The sequence below is a fragment of the Prionailurus bengalensis genome, chromosome C1 (assembly GCF_016509475.1).
Source record: "Prionailurus bengalensis isolate Pbe53 chromosome C1, Fcat_Pben_1.1_paternal_pri, whole genome shotgun sequence".
In the NCBI taxonomy this organism is placed as follows: Eukaryota; Metazoa; Chordata; class Mammalia; order Carnivora; family Felidae; genus Prionailurus; species Prionailurus bengalensis.
This window is the reverse complement of record NC_057345.1, coordinates 188,199,007-188,218,284: the sequence shown is the minus strand read 5'-3', so window position 1 is coordinate 188,218,284 and position 19,278 is coordinate 188,199,007. Positions and strand designations below refer to the sequence as shown.

The 19,278-nt window shown below is 40.7% G+C and overlaps 1 protein-coding gene across 1 annotated transcript in view; it reads right to left on the bottom strand.

The window, feature by feature from the left end:
* Positions 1-974: 974 nt before the first annotated feature.
* CASP10 (caspase 10) overlaps positions 975-19,278 on the bottom strand; it is a 32,888-nt gene continuing 14,584 nt past the window's right edge. Inside the window, exons 6-8 of the mRNA XM_043577470.1 lie at positions 10,896-11,004; positions 9,004-9,502; positions 975-5,899 (exon numbers count right to left, since the gene is read on the bottom strand). Of these exons, the coding sequence (XP_043433405.1) occupies positions 5,746-5,899; positions 9,004-9,502; positions 10,896-11,004 (762 nt within the window). The 3' untranslated portion in view covers positions 975-5,745. The remainder of the gene's footprint in view (positions 5,900-9,003; positions 9,503-10,895; positions 11,005-19,278) is intronic.

Sequence of the window (19,278 nt, the reverse complement as noted above, 5' to 3'; positions counted from 1 at the left end):
ATGAAAGTGAGGAGAATGGAGGATGATAGAGGTCTGAAAAGACAAAAGATGTAACACCGGCTGAGAAAGCAAAGGGTGACATAACCAGGGAAACGTTACAGGATTCCTGAGAATCACTAAAAGCCTGTTTGAGGTTTGTGGTCATTGGTTTTGAATGAGACAAGTCTGCAACATTGTGTGTGTGTGTGTGTGTGTGTGTGTGTATTAAGCTTTTATATATTTAATATGAGAGAGACAGAGAGAGAGGAGAGGGGCAGAGAGAAAGGGAGAAATCCCAAGCAGACTCCGCACTGCTAGCACAGAGCCTGATGCAGGGCTCAAGCCCACAAACTGAGATTATGATTGGAGCTGAAACCAAGATGCTTAACCGACTGAGCCAAACCACCACAACCAGGAATTCTAGTACAAACCTGCGGTAAGCAGGCATGTGTGATTAACCACAGTTTAGACTCTGCCCTATGATTAGGACCAAGGGAAAGGCAAGGGTATCGAGGGTGGGTGCAAGAGAGTGAGTTCAATGATGACATGTGGACTCCAGCTAGGTAAAGAAGGAGGGAAGAAGTAAAGGGTGGTGTTGGCTTTGGAAAGATGACAGATAGGGTCAATGGACTAACCAGAGGCCCCAGTGGCACTGCAGACTGTTGGCAGAAAATGAGATGGAATGGTAGGAGGTGGCTATCATAGAGAGAAATGTTTGCAATTGAAACTTGGGTGGAAATATTGGCAAAGACAGAGTTTACTGGATGCATGACTAGGAGGCTATGGTGGTTAAGCTGATTTAAAGGTGGTTGGGAAGCTCAGGGGCAAATGCAGAGTGAAAAAATGGGAAAGTGAATGCCAAAATGGAATTATAACTGAATTAACTCTTTTTCTTTGTGTGTTATTCTATTTCCCAAATATTCCACAATGTGCATATATTACTATATAAGCAGAAACAAAAGTTATCAGGTAAAATCAAAGATATTACTCAAAGATAAAAAGGAAAAAAATCCCTTTATTTTATTGGTGAGTCAATTACTACTATGTACAAGTACCCAGTCCACAAAGCTCATAAAGTTATTCCCGTTCTAGAGTTGTACCAGTACTTCCAAGCATCTAACAGAATCATTTAAAATGAGACCAAATGACAGATACGAGTTTCACAGTGTATGTACTCTGTTTCTAAAAAAGCCTACTTTAAAATACATATATATTTGTACTTGCTATATTTGCATTTGCATTAAGAAATCCTGAAATTATCTCTGGGATGCAAAGGTGGGAGGACTGGGCATTTAGTGGACAGAAATGCAGGCAACACTTATCTTGAATACCTCTTTGTATTTTCTTATCGTTGAACAATGTAAAGATAATACCTATTCAAAAATAGATTTAAAAAGTAAAAATTAATACAATTTAAAAATTTTAATAGAAAAATCCTCTTTTAAAAATTCATATATGCTAAAGTTATGTTATAAAATGCTTCTTTGTATTAGCAAATCAGTCTTTCTTTAAACAAAGAATTTCCCCTAGTACTTTTTTAAAAGCCTTCCATTTTTAGGAATTCAGCTACTGTTCAAAGATACAAATGTGATATTCACATCCTTAAAAGCAAACTGCAGACTTTTTTTTTTCCCTTTTTAATTTTAAAGTGAGCAGGGGAAAGGGGCAGAGAGAGAGAGACAGAGACAGAGACAGAGAGAATCTCATGTAGGCTCCACGCTCAGTGCAGAGCCCAATGAGGGGCTGGATTCCACAACCCTGGGATCATGACCTGAGTTGAAATCAAGAGTCAGACGCTCAACCGACTGAGTCACCCAGGTGCCCCTGCAGACTTCTGAGGAGAGCCAGATCCTACCAGAAAGAAAGCTAAATAACTTGTCACATGAAACATGTACTTAACCAGAAGAGAGTTACATGTCTTTGGTATGGCTCCAGAGTTTAGAATGAGAGGCAATGGATTTAAGTATGTTCTAAGCAGGTAGGTTCAAGTCACCACAGGGAAAAGAACAATTAAAGCTGTCCAAAAGTAAAACCAGGCGGCAAGATTGCAAATCAGGAAACACACAGCATTGCAAATGTTCCACTAACAGCTGTAAGACTTTAGTAAGCCTTTTTACACCCTGAAGGCTGGACCATGGGTTCTCTAGGGTCCTTCCAAGCTCCCCAGTCCATGGCTTTGTATGTAGTGTGAGTTCTCTCTGTTGAGAGTTAAGCAGTGGTTGAGGGATGATGGTCTAGGAGTCTATCATGGCTTAAGAGGATGAACTGGAGCAGGTTTCAAATAGATTAACCACTGGTGCCTGACAGTAAATCTGAGGACCTCTGGCCATGGACCCCAATCCATGCTACATTAAAAAGCTCAATGCAGGGGCGCCTGGGTGGCGCAGTCGGTTAAGCATCCGACTTCAGCCAGGTCACGATCTCGCGGTCCATGAGTTCGAGCCCCGCGTCAGGCTCTGGGCTGATGGCTCAGAGCCTGGAGCCTGTTTCCGATTCTGTGTCTCCCTCTCTCTCTGCCCCTCCCTCATTCATGCTCTGTCTCTCTCTGTCCCAAAAATAAATAAACGTTGAAAAAAAAATTAAAAAAAAAAAAAAAAAAGCTCAATGCAAAGTTCATCACTTTCTATGGGCACCAGGATGTGAGCACAAAAGTTGCTCAAATATGATTATGCAGAAGAGCCAGGATGCATCCCTATTAATTTTTAAGATTATCACCAAAAAGGAATTACAACATTTCAAAGTGAAGGTGGAGAACTCATAGACCCTGAGAATAACTCCACAAACATCTAAGGACCCAAGAATTCCAAGGCTGAGAACAACTTCACTAAATCACTCATAAAGTATCTGACCTAGAAGATTTTGTGAATCAAATATGGCACAAAAGTTATCTACAAAATGAAGTAAACTTCTAATTTGGTCTACCTCAGTGGAGACTTGATCATTGATTGATAAAGGGCTGCTATTCAGCAGCATTCACCATAGTGTTATACATACTGGTCAATGTGTTTTGATTGGTCAGTAACCATATTGTACCAGCTGCTTGTATGTTTGAATTACCTGAGCACTGGCTAAGGGAAACCCTGGTGATATCACAACTGCCCACTGCCATGGTGAAACCTTGTAGCGGAGGCCACTAGGATGCTGTGGTGACTAATATCTCTAATAATAATCAACACCAAGAGTATCATTATTAAATAACTAACATTTGTATAATATTCTATTAAAATTTTCCATGTCCTTCATTTTGTTTGGTATAAGCCCAACTTTTGAGAAAAAAAAAAGAAAACAAAGAAAAAATCTAACTATAGCTCTTGTAGGTTGAGCAAAACTAGGCAAAATATACAGAGACCTCACTGGGTCTGCACATTTCTTTCATAAATGTCTGCACAGACAATGGCAGTAGTCTCTGCTGAATAGCTGTGACCAAATCACTTGCTGTGCTCCACTCTAAATTATCACACACGTGGGCGTGCACACACACACACACACACACACACACACACATACACACACAAGACGAGGGAAAAGTGTGTAGATGCTCCATTTAGGAGAAATGACTGAAGGATGATTGTACTCCTACTGTCTGCATAGGCGTGTGACTTACAGTCATAAATGTCTAGTGACCCCTAAAGTGCCTGCTGGAGACCTCTGAAAAGAAAATTCATGGGAAAGTTTCCTGATCCTAGAACTTAACCTTGCACAACCACTAAGTTCCAGCAAAACAAAAATACAAAATAGACCACAGGACCGGGACTTATACATAAAACCCCAAATGTTGCTGAGGAAGGAGAGTTCATTAGCAGTGTTTTGTCCAGCTGGATTCAGAACCAAGAGCTAGCCTGCTGCTGCCGGGGACATTGTGAATCATTCCGGGGAAAACCAACATTTCCCTAAGAAGACATCGGTGGGTATTAGTATTGATTTGTGGCTGAAATTCAGCTGGAATTAGACACAAAGGAACTCAAACTCTATTTCCGTTAGGTGACTGCCAGAGGTATCTGCCACGTAAAGGTCTTGTATATAACTCACAACAACTAGATTTAAATGGATTTATATATTAACCTATCCTTATCTTAAATAGGTAATTTTTCTCTACTTTATAGATAAGGCTCAAAAAACTAGCTTGACTTAGTGTCTCAGAGCCAGAAAGTCACAAGGCAAAACAGAAACCAAAGGCTTCTATCTCCAGATTCTTTGCTCTTTGCTTTGTACCACACCATCTTTCACTTGCAGAGAAGGACTATGAAGTGGCCAAAAGCTGTGTATATTCAACTGGGGAAGGACTGTAATCACCAGCTGTTCGCTTTGACTTGTATATACAAAGGTTCTGGAAGATCATTTGACTTACATGTTAATAATTACAAAATCAGGCATCACTGAGAGTTATTCTTCTTCATTCCTGGATATCTTTCATGGATGTCTACATATCCAAGGAAATGTTCCTAAAAAGCCCTGTTATGTCCCATGACATTCCAGTTCACTCAAGTGGGAAATAAAACCCTGTAAACAATAACTGGCTGGGGGACTATAGCAAATCACTCTGCCTCCTTGGGCCTCAACCTCTTCATCAATAAATAAAGGCCTTAGGTACAGGACTTTCAATCTCCCTCCCTTAGAAAATAAAAAAGAAAAATTCCTCTTGAAATTGAAAAAAAAAGTTCACATACATAAAGATATTCAAAACCTTAATGTAAAAAGTAGCAAGGCTTCCATACAGAACCACACTCCCCACCAAGGCACAGCCAGACAACTCTCTAAGGAGAGGACAACAACTTCTGTGAATAGCTTCATCCCTAAGGCTGTCTCTCTCCTCAATTCTTTGGGCCAGAGAAACAGAGCATGTTGGAGACAAGGCAGGGGCTGTTGGCTTTAGTCAGCACAGTGCAGCCACCAAAAGAACCTCTGGCCAAGAGAGAGATGCTATAATGCAGACTGAGTCCTGATTCAAGCTTCACCTGAAGCCAGCACTACCCAATTGTGTGTTTTCAGATGAATGAGGCAATAAATTCCTTTCTTTGCTTTGGTTGGTGTGATGTGGGTGTTCTGTCATCAGCACCTGAAAAGTTCTGATCGACACAGAATTTAACCTCAGCCTGTAAAGTCTCTGATCCCAGAGTGGCTGAGTTGTCTCTCTTCATACTGAACTATCATCTTCCTAGAGCCAAACCTGTTCCCAACACAAGATAAAGAGTTCCTGTGGGAACACCTTCGTTATACTAAAGCTGGAAATGGGCATCATATAGACAAAAATTTCACCCCAGCAGATGTGTAGATGAGAAGCCTTAGGAAGTGGAGAGCAGAGAAAGGGTCAATGAACCATGTGTGATCTCATCATTATCCAATGTCCAAAACAAGGCTATGCAAAAGGGACACAGAATGTTCACAAGGGGTGGTCATACAGACAGGAAATCAAAGCTCAGTTGAGGTTAAGAATAGTGGTTCTTTAGAGCTCAAAGGAATCTTAAAATGTATCTGGTACTACCTTTTACCTCACAGATACACAAACCAAGGCCAATTGCTTTTTCTCAGGGCACAAAACTAATGCCAAGACTACAACCAAAGGCTTCAATAAAGAAAGTGTTCTAACAATTAGACTTGTCAAAAATTAAAAAAAAAATTTTTAAAGAATTTGTTGAATCAGAAAATAGGGCATTTCCTATTAGAATGACAGGCTCACCATCTATCAATGATTCCTATGGTGGGTGGGAGATTGGAAGAGATGACCAAAGTTTCCTTTCAAGTCAAAGAGTCATTGAGAACTCTCTACTACAATAAAAGTTTTTCCTGTGGCACAGGGAATACTAGTTTTTTCCGTAGTGTATAAGCAGGTTGGGGCATCTGTCTCTTTGTTCCTTCTTTGTTTGCTTGTTGACTCACATCATTGTTGACAGCAGTGAGGATGGATAAGATATCTTCATGTCTGGAGGCAGATAAGAAAAAATATTTTCAATCAGGAGACAGAAATCACATACCAGGTCATACAAAGAAACCCTAAAACATGTGGCTTCTTCCTAGTCTAACAGGGCAAAATTCTAACTGGAATCCTGTCAAATATAAAGAAATTCTTATTTTGAAATTAAAAAAAGAAATGCTAAATTATACAAAAGTTTTCAATATTACATTTAATGTTTAAGAACACTATAATAGACACATCTTGCATTTTAACTTTTTTTAGTTTATTATTTATCTTGGGGAGGGTGTGGTGGGAAAGAAATTGAGAGACACAATCCCAAGCAGGCCCTGTGCTGAGAATGTGGAGCCTGGTGTAGGGCTCATACCCACAAACCTTGAGATCATGACCTGAGCCAAAACCAAGAGTCGGATGCTTAACCGATTGAGCCAGCCAGGTGGCCCTCTTTTTTCTTTTAAGCAATCTACACCCAACATGGGGCTTGAACCTGACCCTGAGATTAAGAGTGTCACGCTTTTCTGACTGAGCCAGACGGCTGCTCCACAACTTACATTTTAAGGTCATTGGTCCACAAAGGAAGGTTGCACATAATTATTTTTCCATGTTTCTCCTCCAAGCTGGTGGATATAGACAGACACACAGACAGACAGATGATAGATAGATAGATAGATAGATGATAGAATAGATAGGTAGGTGATAAAGATAGAGAAGGACTCTACTATTTTTTTTAAGTTTATTTTGAGAGAGAGTGCACATGTGCACAAGTTAGGGAGGAACAGAAAGAGAGAATCCCAAGCAGGCTCCGCCCTGTCAGCACAGAAAGCCTGACACAGGGCCCAAACCCACAAACCATGATATCATGACCTGAGCTGAAGTCAAGAGTTGGACGCTTAACCGATTGAGCCACCCAGGTGCCCCAAGGGACCCTACTATTACTAATGCCCTCTCTATTCTTGGTTTGAGGAGGATACAAAGATAAACATGACACAAATTTCTAGGCACTTCAAATGCAGACATGAAGCATGTACCAAATATGGTATATACACAAAATGCATACTATAAGGCAGAATGTGATCAATACTATATGAAAAGTGGGCAAAGTTCCACTGCAAGTTCAGAGGAAAAAGAGCACTTCCTGGATTCCATACAGGAGGTAGCTTGTGAGCCTGGGCTTGTAGGACATTTAACATTTACCAAAATGTTCCAGGGATGGGCAATTCATACCAATGGAAAAAAAAAAAAAAAAAAAAAGCAAGGCTCTGGAAATAGAACTCAGGTTTGAAGCATAGTTCCATCACTCGTGGACCCGTGTGGTCTTAGGCACAGTCACTTATTTCACACTAAATATGCCTCTGTTTTCTCAGCTGTAAAATAAGGACCATAAGAATACCCATTTTAGGGACTGCCATGAGAAATAAATGAAGTAAATTTATGTAAAGCACATAGAAAACTGGCTATAATATTCCACTGACCATCATTTTTATTATTATTAATATTGCTACTACTTATCCTCATCATCATTGCTATGTTCAAGGGACAGCAGGCCTTGCCTGGTTCTTAGTTCTTACATCCTGTCTCACACCAGCTGTTCTCTCTGCCTCTGGATCTTCCTGTGGCTGACGCATCACCACTCAGTCTCACTTGAAATATCACCTCTACGAAGAAGCCTTCTCAGGTAGCTCCCTGCCCCATTCTCTACAATATCTTGTTTGCTTTCTTCACAGCAGGTATCACTTCCTGAAATTATCTTATTAATTTAAATATTTACCTTCTTACCTTTACTTACTCACTGGTCTATAAGCTCCATGGAGAAGACATTCTGTCTCCCTTATTCATAACTTACCCCTAGCCCCTAGCTCGGTACCCAGGACAGTACGCACACAGTAAGTCCTTGATAAATCTGCCTTGTCCTCAAAGTCATAGGACATTGGTTTTTGATGGCTATGGTGGGGATGGAGGGATTAATGAAGAAGATGGAAAAGCTAAGGTTGACTCGAGGTTCCAATCCTGAATTCCTAGTTCCGAATTCCCAGAACACTTTGACCATTCCTTAAAGTGTGAATTCAGGAGAAGAAGGCAGATAGAGAGGGCTGGAAGATGAATTGAGGACTATGCATACTGAATATGAGCTCCCAGGGCAACAAGGAGGTGGGATGTCTGGTAGGCTGCAAGAAATGTATTGGACCGACCCTAAGAATGAGATTCACTCAGTCATTCATTGGTCCAGCAAATATTTATCAAGCTCAACAATATATCATCAGGTACTGTGTCAAGTGTTAAGGACATAAAGTTGAATGAAATAACTCTGCTCTCCAAAAACTCAGAGATTAATGGACCAGAGATGGCAACTTTGGAGACATTTTCATGGAGGTCAAGCGGCCTCCAGGGTATAGCTGAAGCTGCCCAGAGCTATAAAGAACATAGAATGGGGTACAGGGCAGAACTGCAATGAAGGCCCATTTCCAGGGTACCAGGTAAGGAGCACGTGGTAGATACAAATGGAAAGTTGTCAGAGCAGTGGCAGGAGATCAAAGGTATAATGCCAAAGGCAATACATAGGCACTCAGTAAACATGAGTGACTGATAAATAAATGAACAAATAAAAGGCCCTCTTACCTTTATTTATACTGTTTCCTTATGCCCAGCATCTCTTTCATCTCAATTATTTACCTAACATCTATTTGTCATCTCTAGAAGCTTTCCCTGATCCTTCAAATCTGGGTGAGGTACTAGTTCTATGTGTTTCCATAACACCTATGTTGTATAATGTGTATTTGCCACAGGGAATGCTCTTCCCCCATCTATTTTTTCTACCTCTCTAGACTGTGAGCAACTCGAGGGCAGGGACTGTTTTTTTTTTTTAATTGTTATATGCTAGTGCTCAACATAGGTTTATTGGATGGATAAATGTTTGGATGGATGGACAGATGTTTGGATGAATGGATAGATGGATGATGATGAATGGATGGATAGATGGGACAGATGGATGAGTAGACTGATGGATGGATGGACAGACAGATGCATGGGTGGGTATGTGAAGAGACAGACGAACAGGTAGGTAGATAGATGGATGGACAAACAGGTAGGTATATAGTACAACTCAAACATCTCACCTTGGGACCAAGTTCTTCAGATTATTATACAGAGACTGAATATACCAGCTGCCTTCCTCTACATGCCGAAAGGATACATAGCCAGGGACAGTGGCCAGGCCAAGAAGGAAATCTGCATCACTGGGAACACTGGCCAGAAGGGAAGGGGTAGGAGGTGAATGCTCGGAATTTACAGCATCTGCTTCAATGGATACAGAAGGTTGTATCTCTTCACCCTGACAGGCCTGGATAAAAAAGAGTTTGGGTTTATGAGCCAGGCCAGGGCACTGCTGGGCTGTGAAATGAGACATGATCTCCCGAATGGGAACAAGGGCCTCATCTGAGGAGTAGACAGCTCCAAATTTCCCATGGGTCAGAACACAGAACACAAAGCAATCTCCATCAGCATGGCCTGGATGACTCTTATATTCCTTCAGAACCTCATCTAGACGTCCTTTGGTCACATTATTATATATATGTACGCTGAACCCCAGCCACTGAAACACACGCTCCAAGCACTCTGTTAAAAAAAAAAAAAGGAAAGAAAGGGGAAATAATAAAATGAGATAGAGTAAAATGAAACAAAATTAAGGGGTGGAACAATGTTAATAGTTATAAAACTTGCACAGCAAGTAGCCTGAAGCTTGGGTTTTTATTTTACTTTCATAACAATAAAATTTTATTATTTACCTACCTTCTTATAGTACCCACAGCACTATCACAATGGTCCTGAGAGTCAGCAGAGGCCACAGTTTCATCCTACCTCACAGATGAGGAAGCCAAGGCCCAGGACTCACCCACAGTCACAAACTACTTTGTGGTGGAGCCACAGCTCAAACCCAGTTTTTTTGTTGCTGATGCACCATGCTTTCCCCCAACCCACAGAGCTGTACATGGTCAGGGACTCCTTTTGCTCTTTCAGCAGATTGGTAATACCCCAAGTGCTATGGTCTTCATGTTTGTGTCCCCCTAAAATTCATATGTTGAAATCCTAACCCCCAAGGTGAGGGTATGAGGAAGTGGGGCCTTTGGGAGGTGATTAGGTCATGAGGGGAGAGCCCATAAAGAGACCCCAGGAAAAAAAAAAAAAAAAGAGACTCCAGAAAGCTCTTCTGCCATGTGAGGACACGGCACAAAGACTGCCACCTAGGAAGCAGGCTTTCACCAGGCATCAAAATGTCAGAGCCTTGATCTTGGACTTTCCAGCCTCCAGAACTGTTAGAAATAAATGTGTGTCATTTATAAGCCATCTAGTTTATAGTATTTCATTACAGCAGCCCAGGTAGGCTAAGACACCTGGGATATACAAGAGGCTTGGAACATTTATATTATCCTTACATTTAAATTTTTTTAATGTTTATTTATTTTTGAGACAGAGACAGAGGGAGAGAGAGACAGAGCATGAGTGGGGGAGTGGCAGCGAGAGAGGGAGACACAGAATCCAGGAAGGCTCCAGGCTCTGAGCTGTCAGCACAGAGCCAGATACAGGACTCCAACCCACAAACCCTGAGATCATGACCTGAGCTGTAGTCAGATGCTTAACCAACTGAGTCATCCAGGTGCTCCATATCATCCTTACATTTAAATGGAAGATAGGGGCGCCTGGGTGGTTCAGTCGGTTAAGCATCCAACTTCAGCTCAGGTCACGATCTCGTGGTCTGTGAGTTCGAGCCCCCCATTGGGCTCTGGGCTGATGGCTCAGAGCCTGGAGCCTGCTTCCAATTCTGTGTCTCCCTCTCTCTCTGCCCCTCGCCCGTTCATGCTCTGTCTCTCTCTGTCTCAAAAATAAATAAACGCTAAAAAAATAAAATAAAATAAATGGAAGATAAAAAATTAAAGAAAATATGAAAATTTAAAAAAAATGATTTTAAGATCCCCAACTTGCATCTTATAGACTATTCAGACTTTCTTACCAGCATCTCTATGAGTCCCTGGTCGATCTGAGAGTGAGGTAAAGCTGTGGTTATTGACAACAACACAGTGGCCTCTGTGCTTCCGATCCATTCTGTACACAGTTGCTTCCTTGAAAGAAGAAGAAATAGAATGACTTATTAGGGAATCCTCATTTTAAGGGTTTAATGTTTCTAACCAATCACTTCATTTATCAGTACCAAAGGCTGAGAGTTCTCAAGGCTATGGTCCTGGTCTAGAATTACTCAATTAAGTCCAAGGTGAAATGCCAGGTATTGATTAAAATTCAGACTTCAGGGGCGCCTGGGTGGTGCAGTCGGTTAAGCGTCCGACTTCAGCCAGGTCACGATCTCGCGGTCCGTGAGTTCGAGCCCCGCGTCAGGCTCTGGGCTGATGGCTCAGAGCCTGGAGCCTGTTTTCGATTCTGTGTCTCCCTGTCTCTCTGCCCCTCCCCTGTTCATGCTCTGTCTCTCTCTGTCCCAAAAATAAATAAACGTTGAAAAAAAATTTTTTTTTAATTCAGACTTCATTTGGTTTGACTGCAGAATGTCAATTAGCAGTGTTAAATAACAGAATATGTAATTTAACTTCAGCAAATCAAGAGCTTATGCCAAAGCATCTTCCTTTCTGTTTTCTTTTTTGTTTCTGTGTTTTTTTTAGAGAGAGAGAGCTAGCACAAGCCAGGTAGAGGGGCAGAGGGAGGGAGGAAGAGAGAGAAAGAGAGAGAATCTCATAAGCCAGGTAGAGGGGCAGAAGGAGGGAGGGAGAGAGAGAGAGAGAGAGAGAGAGAGAGAGAGAAAGAGAGGGAATCTCAAGTGGGCTCCACGCTCAGCACAGAACCCAACGCAGGGCTCGATGTCACAACCCTGGGATCGTGACCTGAGCCAAAATCAAGAGTCAGACTCTCAATTGACTGAGCCACCCAGGCACCCCACATCTTCCCTTTTGGATTAGCAAAGTGAAGGAAGTATAAGCAAGGATCTAACAAGACAATAAAGATATCAAATGTTTATTTCTTTTTCAGATGGTAAGATTCTGAAGTGATCTGACTCCCCCGAAAACAGAAAAGTCTCTTTTGTAGAGATCACAGTGAGAATTGTAAAATACGTGCAATTATTTCTGAAGGTTATTGTAAACAGCATATAATTATAAGTGAGCTGAGTTGGCTCCAGTGGGACCTCTGTGTGGCTGAAGTGATCTCCTAAAAACACGGTATATCTTTGATCCAAGCAGAAAAGAAGTGGCTTCAGTCAATAGAAAAGAAACTCCCCTACCTGGAAATAATTCAAAGGCTGTGTGTGGCTGTAATGACAACAGCATTGCCTCCATAGGCAAAGGTGAACACACTTCTGATTGTTTCAGAAAAAGGTGGGATAATCACAGAGACAGAAACAAGAACAATGACAGAAACAAACAGCTCTGAGCCCTCAAAGTCATTAAGGGATGGACCCTAGCTGGAGAAGACCTTTGTGCTGGTTTCAGAAGTTAAAGTCTCAGCAGATGCTCCCAACATCTCTATGGAGACCAGGGTTTCTCTGTCGCCTTAAAAGAGAAGTTCTCAGATTCTTCAAATATCTTTCCCCAAACATTTAGATTTCCTTACAGAGGATGGGTTAAGAGTCAAGATCATGTGAATCAGCTAAAGTATTTCTGGCAGAAAGCTTGGCTGGGTTGAGGCAGTATCTATCTGTTACTGGATATAGACAGGCTGGACGGACACCAGGAAGAGGAGGGGGAAAAACAGAAAGCCCAGAGAACCCAGTCTGGGTAGGGCAAAAATCAGACCACAGCCCAGAATTCATTTAGTCATGTCTTTGGCATCGGCTAAAGATCACATTGCTCTGAAGTGTTCCTGCAAATTTCTTGGTTCCTCTAAATATGAATCCACCACAGATGAAGCCAGTGATGCGTTGTCACGTAGCAATACAGGAAAATGAAACTTGAAACTTTTCTTCTCCCACATCCAGCAAGTTTTCAGTAGAATCCAGCAAGCTCTGCCCTTGTTTCTAAGGCTTGAGTTAGTTATTAACTATAGTTAAGGGTCACTCCTGGGTGCACAGCTCAGGCTGAGTGAATCCAGCATCCCCAGACCATAGAACACAGCCAAAAGGGGCCAAACTTCAGCTGTACACAGCACCTATAAATTCCTCCTCACCTTGGGAGAAGGTAATACTGCAAGAAAGCCATGTTCAAACTTCCAAACCAGAGAATTGCAAAACTGAAAGAAACTCACTTATTTTTCAGAGAAGTGAAGCAATCGCCTGAGCGCCTGAAGCCACACTGTGTTAGAGCCAGGTCTTCAGAGGGTGAGCTCTGGAGTCAGACTCCTGGGTTCAGATCCCAGTTTCACTAATGTGTCCATTTAGGAAAGTACTACATCTGTTGAGTCTCCACTTCCTGGTCATTAAGTGAGAATAACAGTAGTACCTACCTCTGGATTGGAGGATTCAATGAGATAAGCCCTAGAAAGCTCTTAGAACAGTGCCTGCCTAGCACATAACAAGTGCTCAGTAATGGTAACTCTAATCAAAATTGTATCACGCACTTTCCTGCTTAGGCAGAAAGCAGAGATTCCTGGGAATGTGAAGCGTTTGGACTCTGAAGTTTAAATTTCCAGAAAAAAAAAAAAAAAAAAAAAAGGAATGGCCTCTGATAAACTTTACATATCACAGGGAGACTACACCAAAAATGTGTTCATAAGCCGTTTAGCTCTGTAGCAGATTCTGTAATATTTTCCTAAGGTTATGATTTTGGGGCAAAGATCCAAGGCACTAAATACATCATTATCAAGTCCCTCCCTCTGTCATCTCTCACTCTGAAAAATACAAGCAGTATCTGGAGCCGCACTACACCAGATGTTCCCAGAGTCAACATTCTGCTCTGTCATGTTGGCCTGTGGGTTTCAGCCCTACCAAGTGTTCCTTCCCTCCTTACAGAGGGTGATCTAATTCTGAAGGGTAGAGGGAGAGCAGATGCCAGCATTCCCCAGATGCTGTGGTGCAAGGGTTTCAGAGTACAAACCACCCATTTCTCTCCATTCTCCCACAGAAAAGCCTGGTAGAATCCATGCCTGAAATGAGATAAGAAATGAATTCTCCACTAATTTGTTACCTTTCTCCCTCAAAACATCTCAAATTGCTTGGTAACTGTCATATGTTTCTATTCCTGCCATACTGATCCAAGTTATATAAAGTGTATTAGAAACATCTACCATAATTCCTCATGGGCTGATCTTGCCCAGAAACCCTCTGTTGAGGAAACAGGAAATGAATGAAATGCAGGAAATCCACACAGTTAGGATGAGAGTCAAAAAGCTGGACTTGATGCAAAGAACAGACACTTAATCCCCAGCAAGTTCAGCAGCAAGTGACAAAAAAGAGAATCATCTCTCTCCTTTCAGAGGAGGAGGCTCACAAAGACACAGTGGCAAAAATATAATATGACATATGCACAAAGATATTTATTCATTGCAGCATTATTTGAAATAACGAAAGACCAGAAATAACTCTAATGTCCACCACTAGGAAGTGGGCAAAAGAGCTGTGGAGCAGGATGCAGAAGATAATTTCTATACAGAAGATCCCGTTACATGAAGGAAGTCAAGCGAAAAACAGTATTTTAATGGGGCACCTCATTTATAATAAAGGGGACAGATGGCTGGGTTTTTTTCAAAAGTAACAACAGGATAAATAGAAAATAAACTAATAAAAAAAGGTAATCTACGGAGGAAAGGGAAGAGGGGCAAGAATGCAATGGAGCCTCCTCTGAGTATACTCTCTTGACAATTTTTACTTTGGGCCTACAGAAACATTTTATATTATTAAATGTAAGACTGAAACATAGCCTAGGGTCCTCATCTTTTGTGCATGCTCCACCACATTCACTCCACTCCCAAACCCCTTGCCCTCAGCCTGCAGCAGAAAGTCTCAAAGGGGTTCTGGGGAGGGGTCAACACTGCCACTTGGCCACATGGGGCGCAGCACCAGACCTGTTTGAGGTGACCGGCAAGTCATCCCCAAGTTCCTGGGGGTGCCTCCCTGCTGGAGCCCACCAAGCTTCCGGCTGCAAGAGAGGGACTTATCTTCAAGCCAGACCAAAGCCGCACAGCCTCACTCCCAGGCTGCACAATACTAGAATTTCCCAACTTTGATGGAACAAATGAAAAAAAGAACTTTAGTTTCACTCTCCAAAACACTTCCGGCCTTTCTTTTTGCAAGCCGTATTTTCCTTCCTGCAAAATGCTAGTTTCTCTCAGCGACATCCAAGGACCAAGCAGGCTGTTTTCTGGGTTTATCCAGCTGGTTTTGAAAGCAGTTGAGTGAATTTTCTGGAATTAAGGGCAACACAGATACAGCAGCAGGCTCTGCCCAGCATCCCCAGGACCCAGGTTTCCTTAATTTGTCTCCTTCCTTGTGCTGATAAAATCAGTCAGAGCAGGGACTAGAAATAAGCTTTAAGGTCAGCCTGGCTCTCTCTCTGAAAATGCTGCATCTTCTGTTGACACCCTCTCAAACCTCTGTGTCAGAGAGGAATGAATGAAGGAAGGAAGGAAGGAAGGAACGAATGGATAACTGACCCACTGCCTGGACATGCTCAGTTTTCTTTCCACTGTTTTCAAATAATAAGGGTCCAATAAGGCCTTAAAAAGAAGCTGATATTACATCTCTTCAACAGAAGAGCATGAAGAGAAAATGCAGAATAACAGAAAGCATTAAGATAACAGAAAAGCATTAAGAAATCATATTCCACATTCAAATATATTGATTTGGTTTTTAATGTAAATCAATTTAAATAATTAGGGGTGTTACTTGAAATACAGTTTCTTCTCATTAAATGCAATGGTTGGTAGTGCTCTTTTATGTAAGAAAACCTCTAAGGTGCTAATGAAACATGATATGATTTACCAACTTTCATTTTATCCAGAGCCAGGATTGCCTAGATAACTTCTTTTTTAATATCCCAAATACTCAAACTTTATTTTATTTTTTTATTTTTTCTTCCAAGATTTTATTTAAATTCAAGTTTGTTAGCATATAGTGTAGTATTAGTTTCAGGAGTAGAATTTAGTGATTCATCACTACATCTAACCCCCAGTGCTCATTACAACAAGTGCTCTCCTTAATCCCCATCACCCATTTAGCCCATCCCCCCTACCCACCCCCTCCAGTAATCCTCAGTTTGTTCTCTGTATTTAAGAGTCTCTTATGGTTTGCCTCCCCCTCTGTTTTTATCTTATTTTTCCTTCCCCTCCCCTATGTTCATCTGTTTTTTTATTTCTTAAACTCCACACATAAGTGAAATCATAGAGTATTTTTCCTTCTCTGACTTATTTCCCTTAGCATAATATACTCTAGCTCCATCCACATCATTGCAAATGGCAAGATTTCATTCTTTTTGGTATGTGTGTATCACATCTTCTTTAGCAATTCATCAGTTGATGAACATATGGGTTCTTGTCATAGTTTGGCTATTGCTGATAGTGGTGCTATAAATATTGGGGTGCAGGTACCCCTTTGAATCAGTATTTTTGTGTTCTCCAGATAAACACCTAGTAGTGCAATTGCTAGGTTGTAAGATAATTCTATTTTTAACTTTCTGAGGAACCTCCATACTGTTTTCCAGAATTGCTGCACCAGTTCGCATTCCCACCAACAGTGTAAGAGGGTTCCCCTTTCTTTGCATCTTTGCCAACAACTATTGTTTCCTGAGTTATTCATTTTAGCCATTCTGATAGGTGTGAAGTGGTATCTCATCATGGTTTTGATTTGTATTTCCCTGATGATCAGTGATGTTGAGCATCTTTTCTTGTGTCTGTTAGCCATTTGCTTGTCTTCTTTGGAGAAATGTCTGTTCACGTCTTCTGTTCATTTCTTAACTGGATTATTTATTTTTGGGGTGCTGAGTTTGATAAGTTCTTCATAGAACTTATCCAATATGCCTTTTGCAAATATCTTCTCCCATTCCATAGGTTGCCTTTCAGTTTTGTTGATTGTTTCCTTCACTGTACAGAAGCATTTTATCTTGATGAAGCCAAAGAGTTCATTTTTGCTTCTGTTTTCCTTGCCTCTGGAGACATGTCTAGTAAGAAGTTGCTACAGCCAAGGCCAGAGAGGTTGCTGCCTGTGTTCTCCTCTAGGATTCTGATGGTTTCCTGCATAAGTAGCTTTTAAGACACCTTCTGACCCTGAAAGTCTAGGAGAAGGCATGTAATATGAGGTGCTCCCTCCCAAAGCCTCCTATACTCTCAGCACCATGACAACTACTCCCATCTTCATCTGGCCATAGCCAGAATCCTCTGAGGTCAGCAAAATAGCAGCGCTCTACATGCCAAGGCTGAGCCACTCCCCTTAGAAACTATTGAATTTCTAAGAGGCAAAGAGCAAAGTCGTGTGTGTGTGTGTGTGTGTGTGTGTGTATTTTCTACATGCACAGAAGTATCTGAGCACACACAAAATTAGTTGAAAAAGTAGGTGCAGAGAAGGATTAAGTTTAGTGGGCAAAAAAACTTTTAGAGGAGAAAAGAGGGCTCTCGCATATAGCAGAATGCTGAGTGCTGACTTATAAAGGTAGAGAAAATACTGGAGTTTGAAAATCATTGCTTTTCAACCAACATAATAAAAATTGAATCACACTAGAATCATTAATGGATACTAAATCTAGGGGAAATCCTTGATGCAGAGTGGGATATTTGTAAAGTCTCAAAATGTCTCTCTACCACTTGCTTACTAGTTGCAGGGGAGAAATAGTAACTATACAAAATTAACTGTATAGTGAAGAAATCAGACAACACCTTGACCAAACAATCAAAATTACCATCACAAAGAGGGAGCAGACGGACACCACTGCTTCCAGGTGTGATGCCCTGAGAAGAGTACATCATTTAGGTAATATTCCTGCCAGAATATATAAAGCTTGAAACAAATCACGGGCAATACCACGCACACCAAAAATGAGGACAATTCTATTTTTTTAATAAAAGGTGGTAGTGAGGGTGACTATATTCTTCAAAAATGTCAATGTCATAAAGAAAAGTTGTTCAAGATTAAGGGACACTACAGACACATGACACCTAAATACAATAATGATCCCAGATAAATTATGTGTTGGAGGGGGAAAAAGCTATAAAGGATATTATTTGATCAACAGAAAAAATTGAAATGTGGAACTTCAATTTGGTGAAAGTATTGTATTAAGTAAACTTTACTGACATCAATAACTGTACTATAGTTTTAAAAGAATATCCTTATTCTTAGGAAATACATAGTAAATATTCAGGGCAAGCTACTCTCAAAAAGTTTGGAAAAAAATTATGTGTGTTTAAATAGATAGATGATATATAGGTAAATAGGTAGGTAGGTAGATAAAGACAGAGAAAGAAAGCAAAGGCTAACACAAATGGTGTAAAAGTCAACAACAGGTAAGTGAATCTGGTAAAATAGTACACAGTGTTCTTAGTATTACTCACATTCTGTCAACTTTTCCATAAGATTGAAATTATTTCCAAATTTAAAAATAAAAAATTGTAACTGTAAAAATATGAAAACATGAAAGTAGTAAAGAAGCTATGAATGAATTTTTAAGAATAAAAAATAAAACTTCCACAAACAATCCAATTAAAAAATGGGCAAAAGGACTTAAATAGACATTTCTCCAAGAAGGATAACACAAATCGCTAACAAGCACATGTAAAGATGCTCAACATCAGTAATCATTAGGGAAATGAAAATCAAAATTACAATGAGATACCACCTCATACCCATTAGGATGACTACTATCAAAAAATGAGAAAATAAAAAGTGTTAGCAAGGTTGTGGAAAAATTGGAACCCTTATGCTTTATCGGTGGAAATGAAAAATGATACAGCTGTCATGGAAAACAGTATGAAGGTTCCTCAATAAATGAAATACAGAATTACCATATGATCCAGCATTTCCCCTTCTGGGTAAATACCCAGAACTGAAAGCATGATCTTCTGGGTAAATACAAGAACTGAAACCATGATCTCAAAGAGATATTTGTATACCCATGTTCATAGCAGTATTAATTCACAATAGCCAAAAGGTGGACGCAATCCATATGTCCATCAAACATATGTGCATTTGTTTATGAATGGATAAACAAAATATGGTACATACACACAATGAAATATTATTCAGCTTTAAAAAGGAAGAAAATTCTGACACGGTTGAACCTTGAGGACATTATATAAAGTGAAATAAGCCAGTCACAAAAAACAAATACTATATGAATCCACTTATATGAGGTACCTAGAGTAGTCAAATTCACAAAGATAGAAAGTGGAACGGTGTTTGCCAGGGGCTGGTGGGAGGGAGGAATGGGGAGTTACTGTTTAATAGATATTGAGTTTGAGTTTTGCAAGATAAA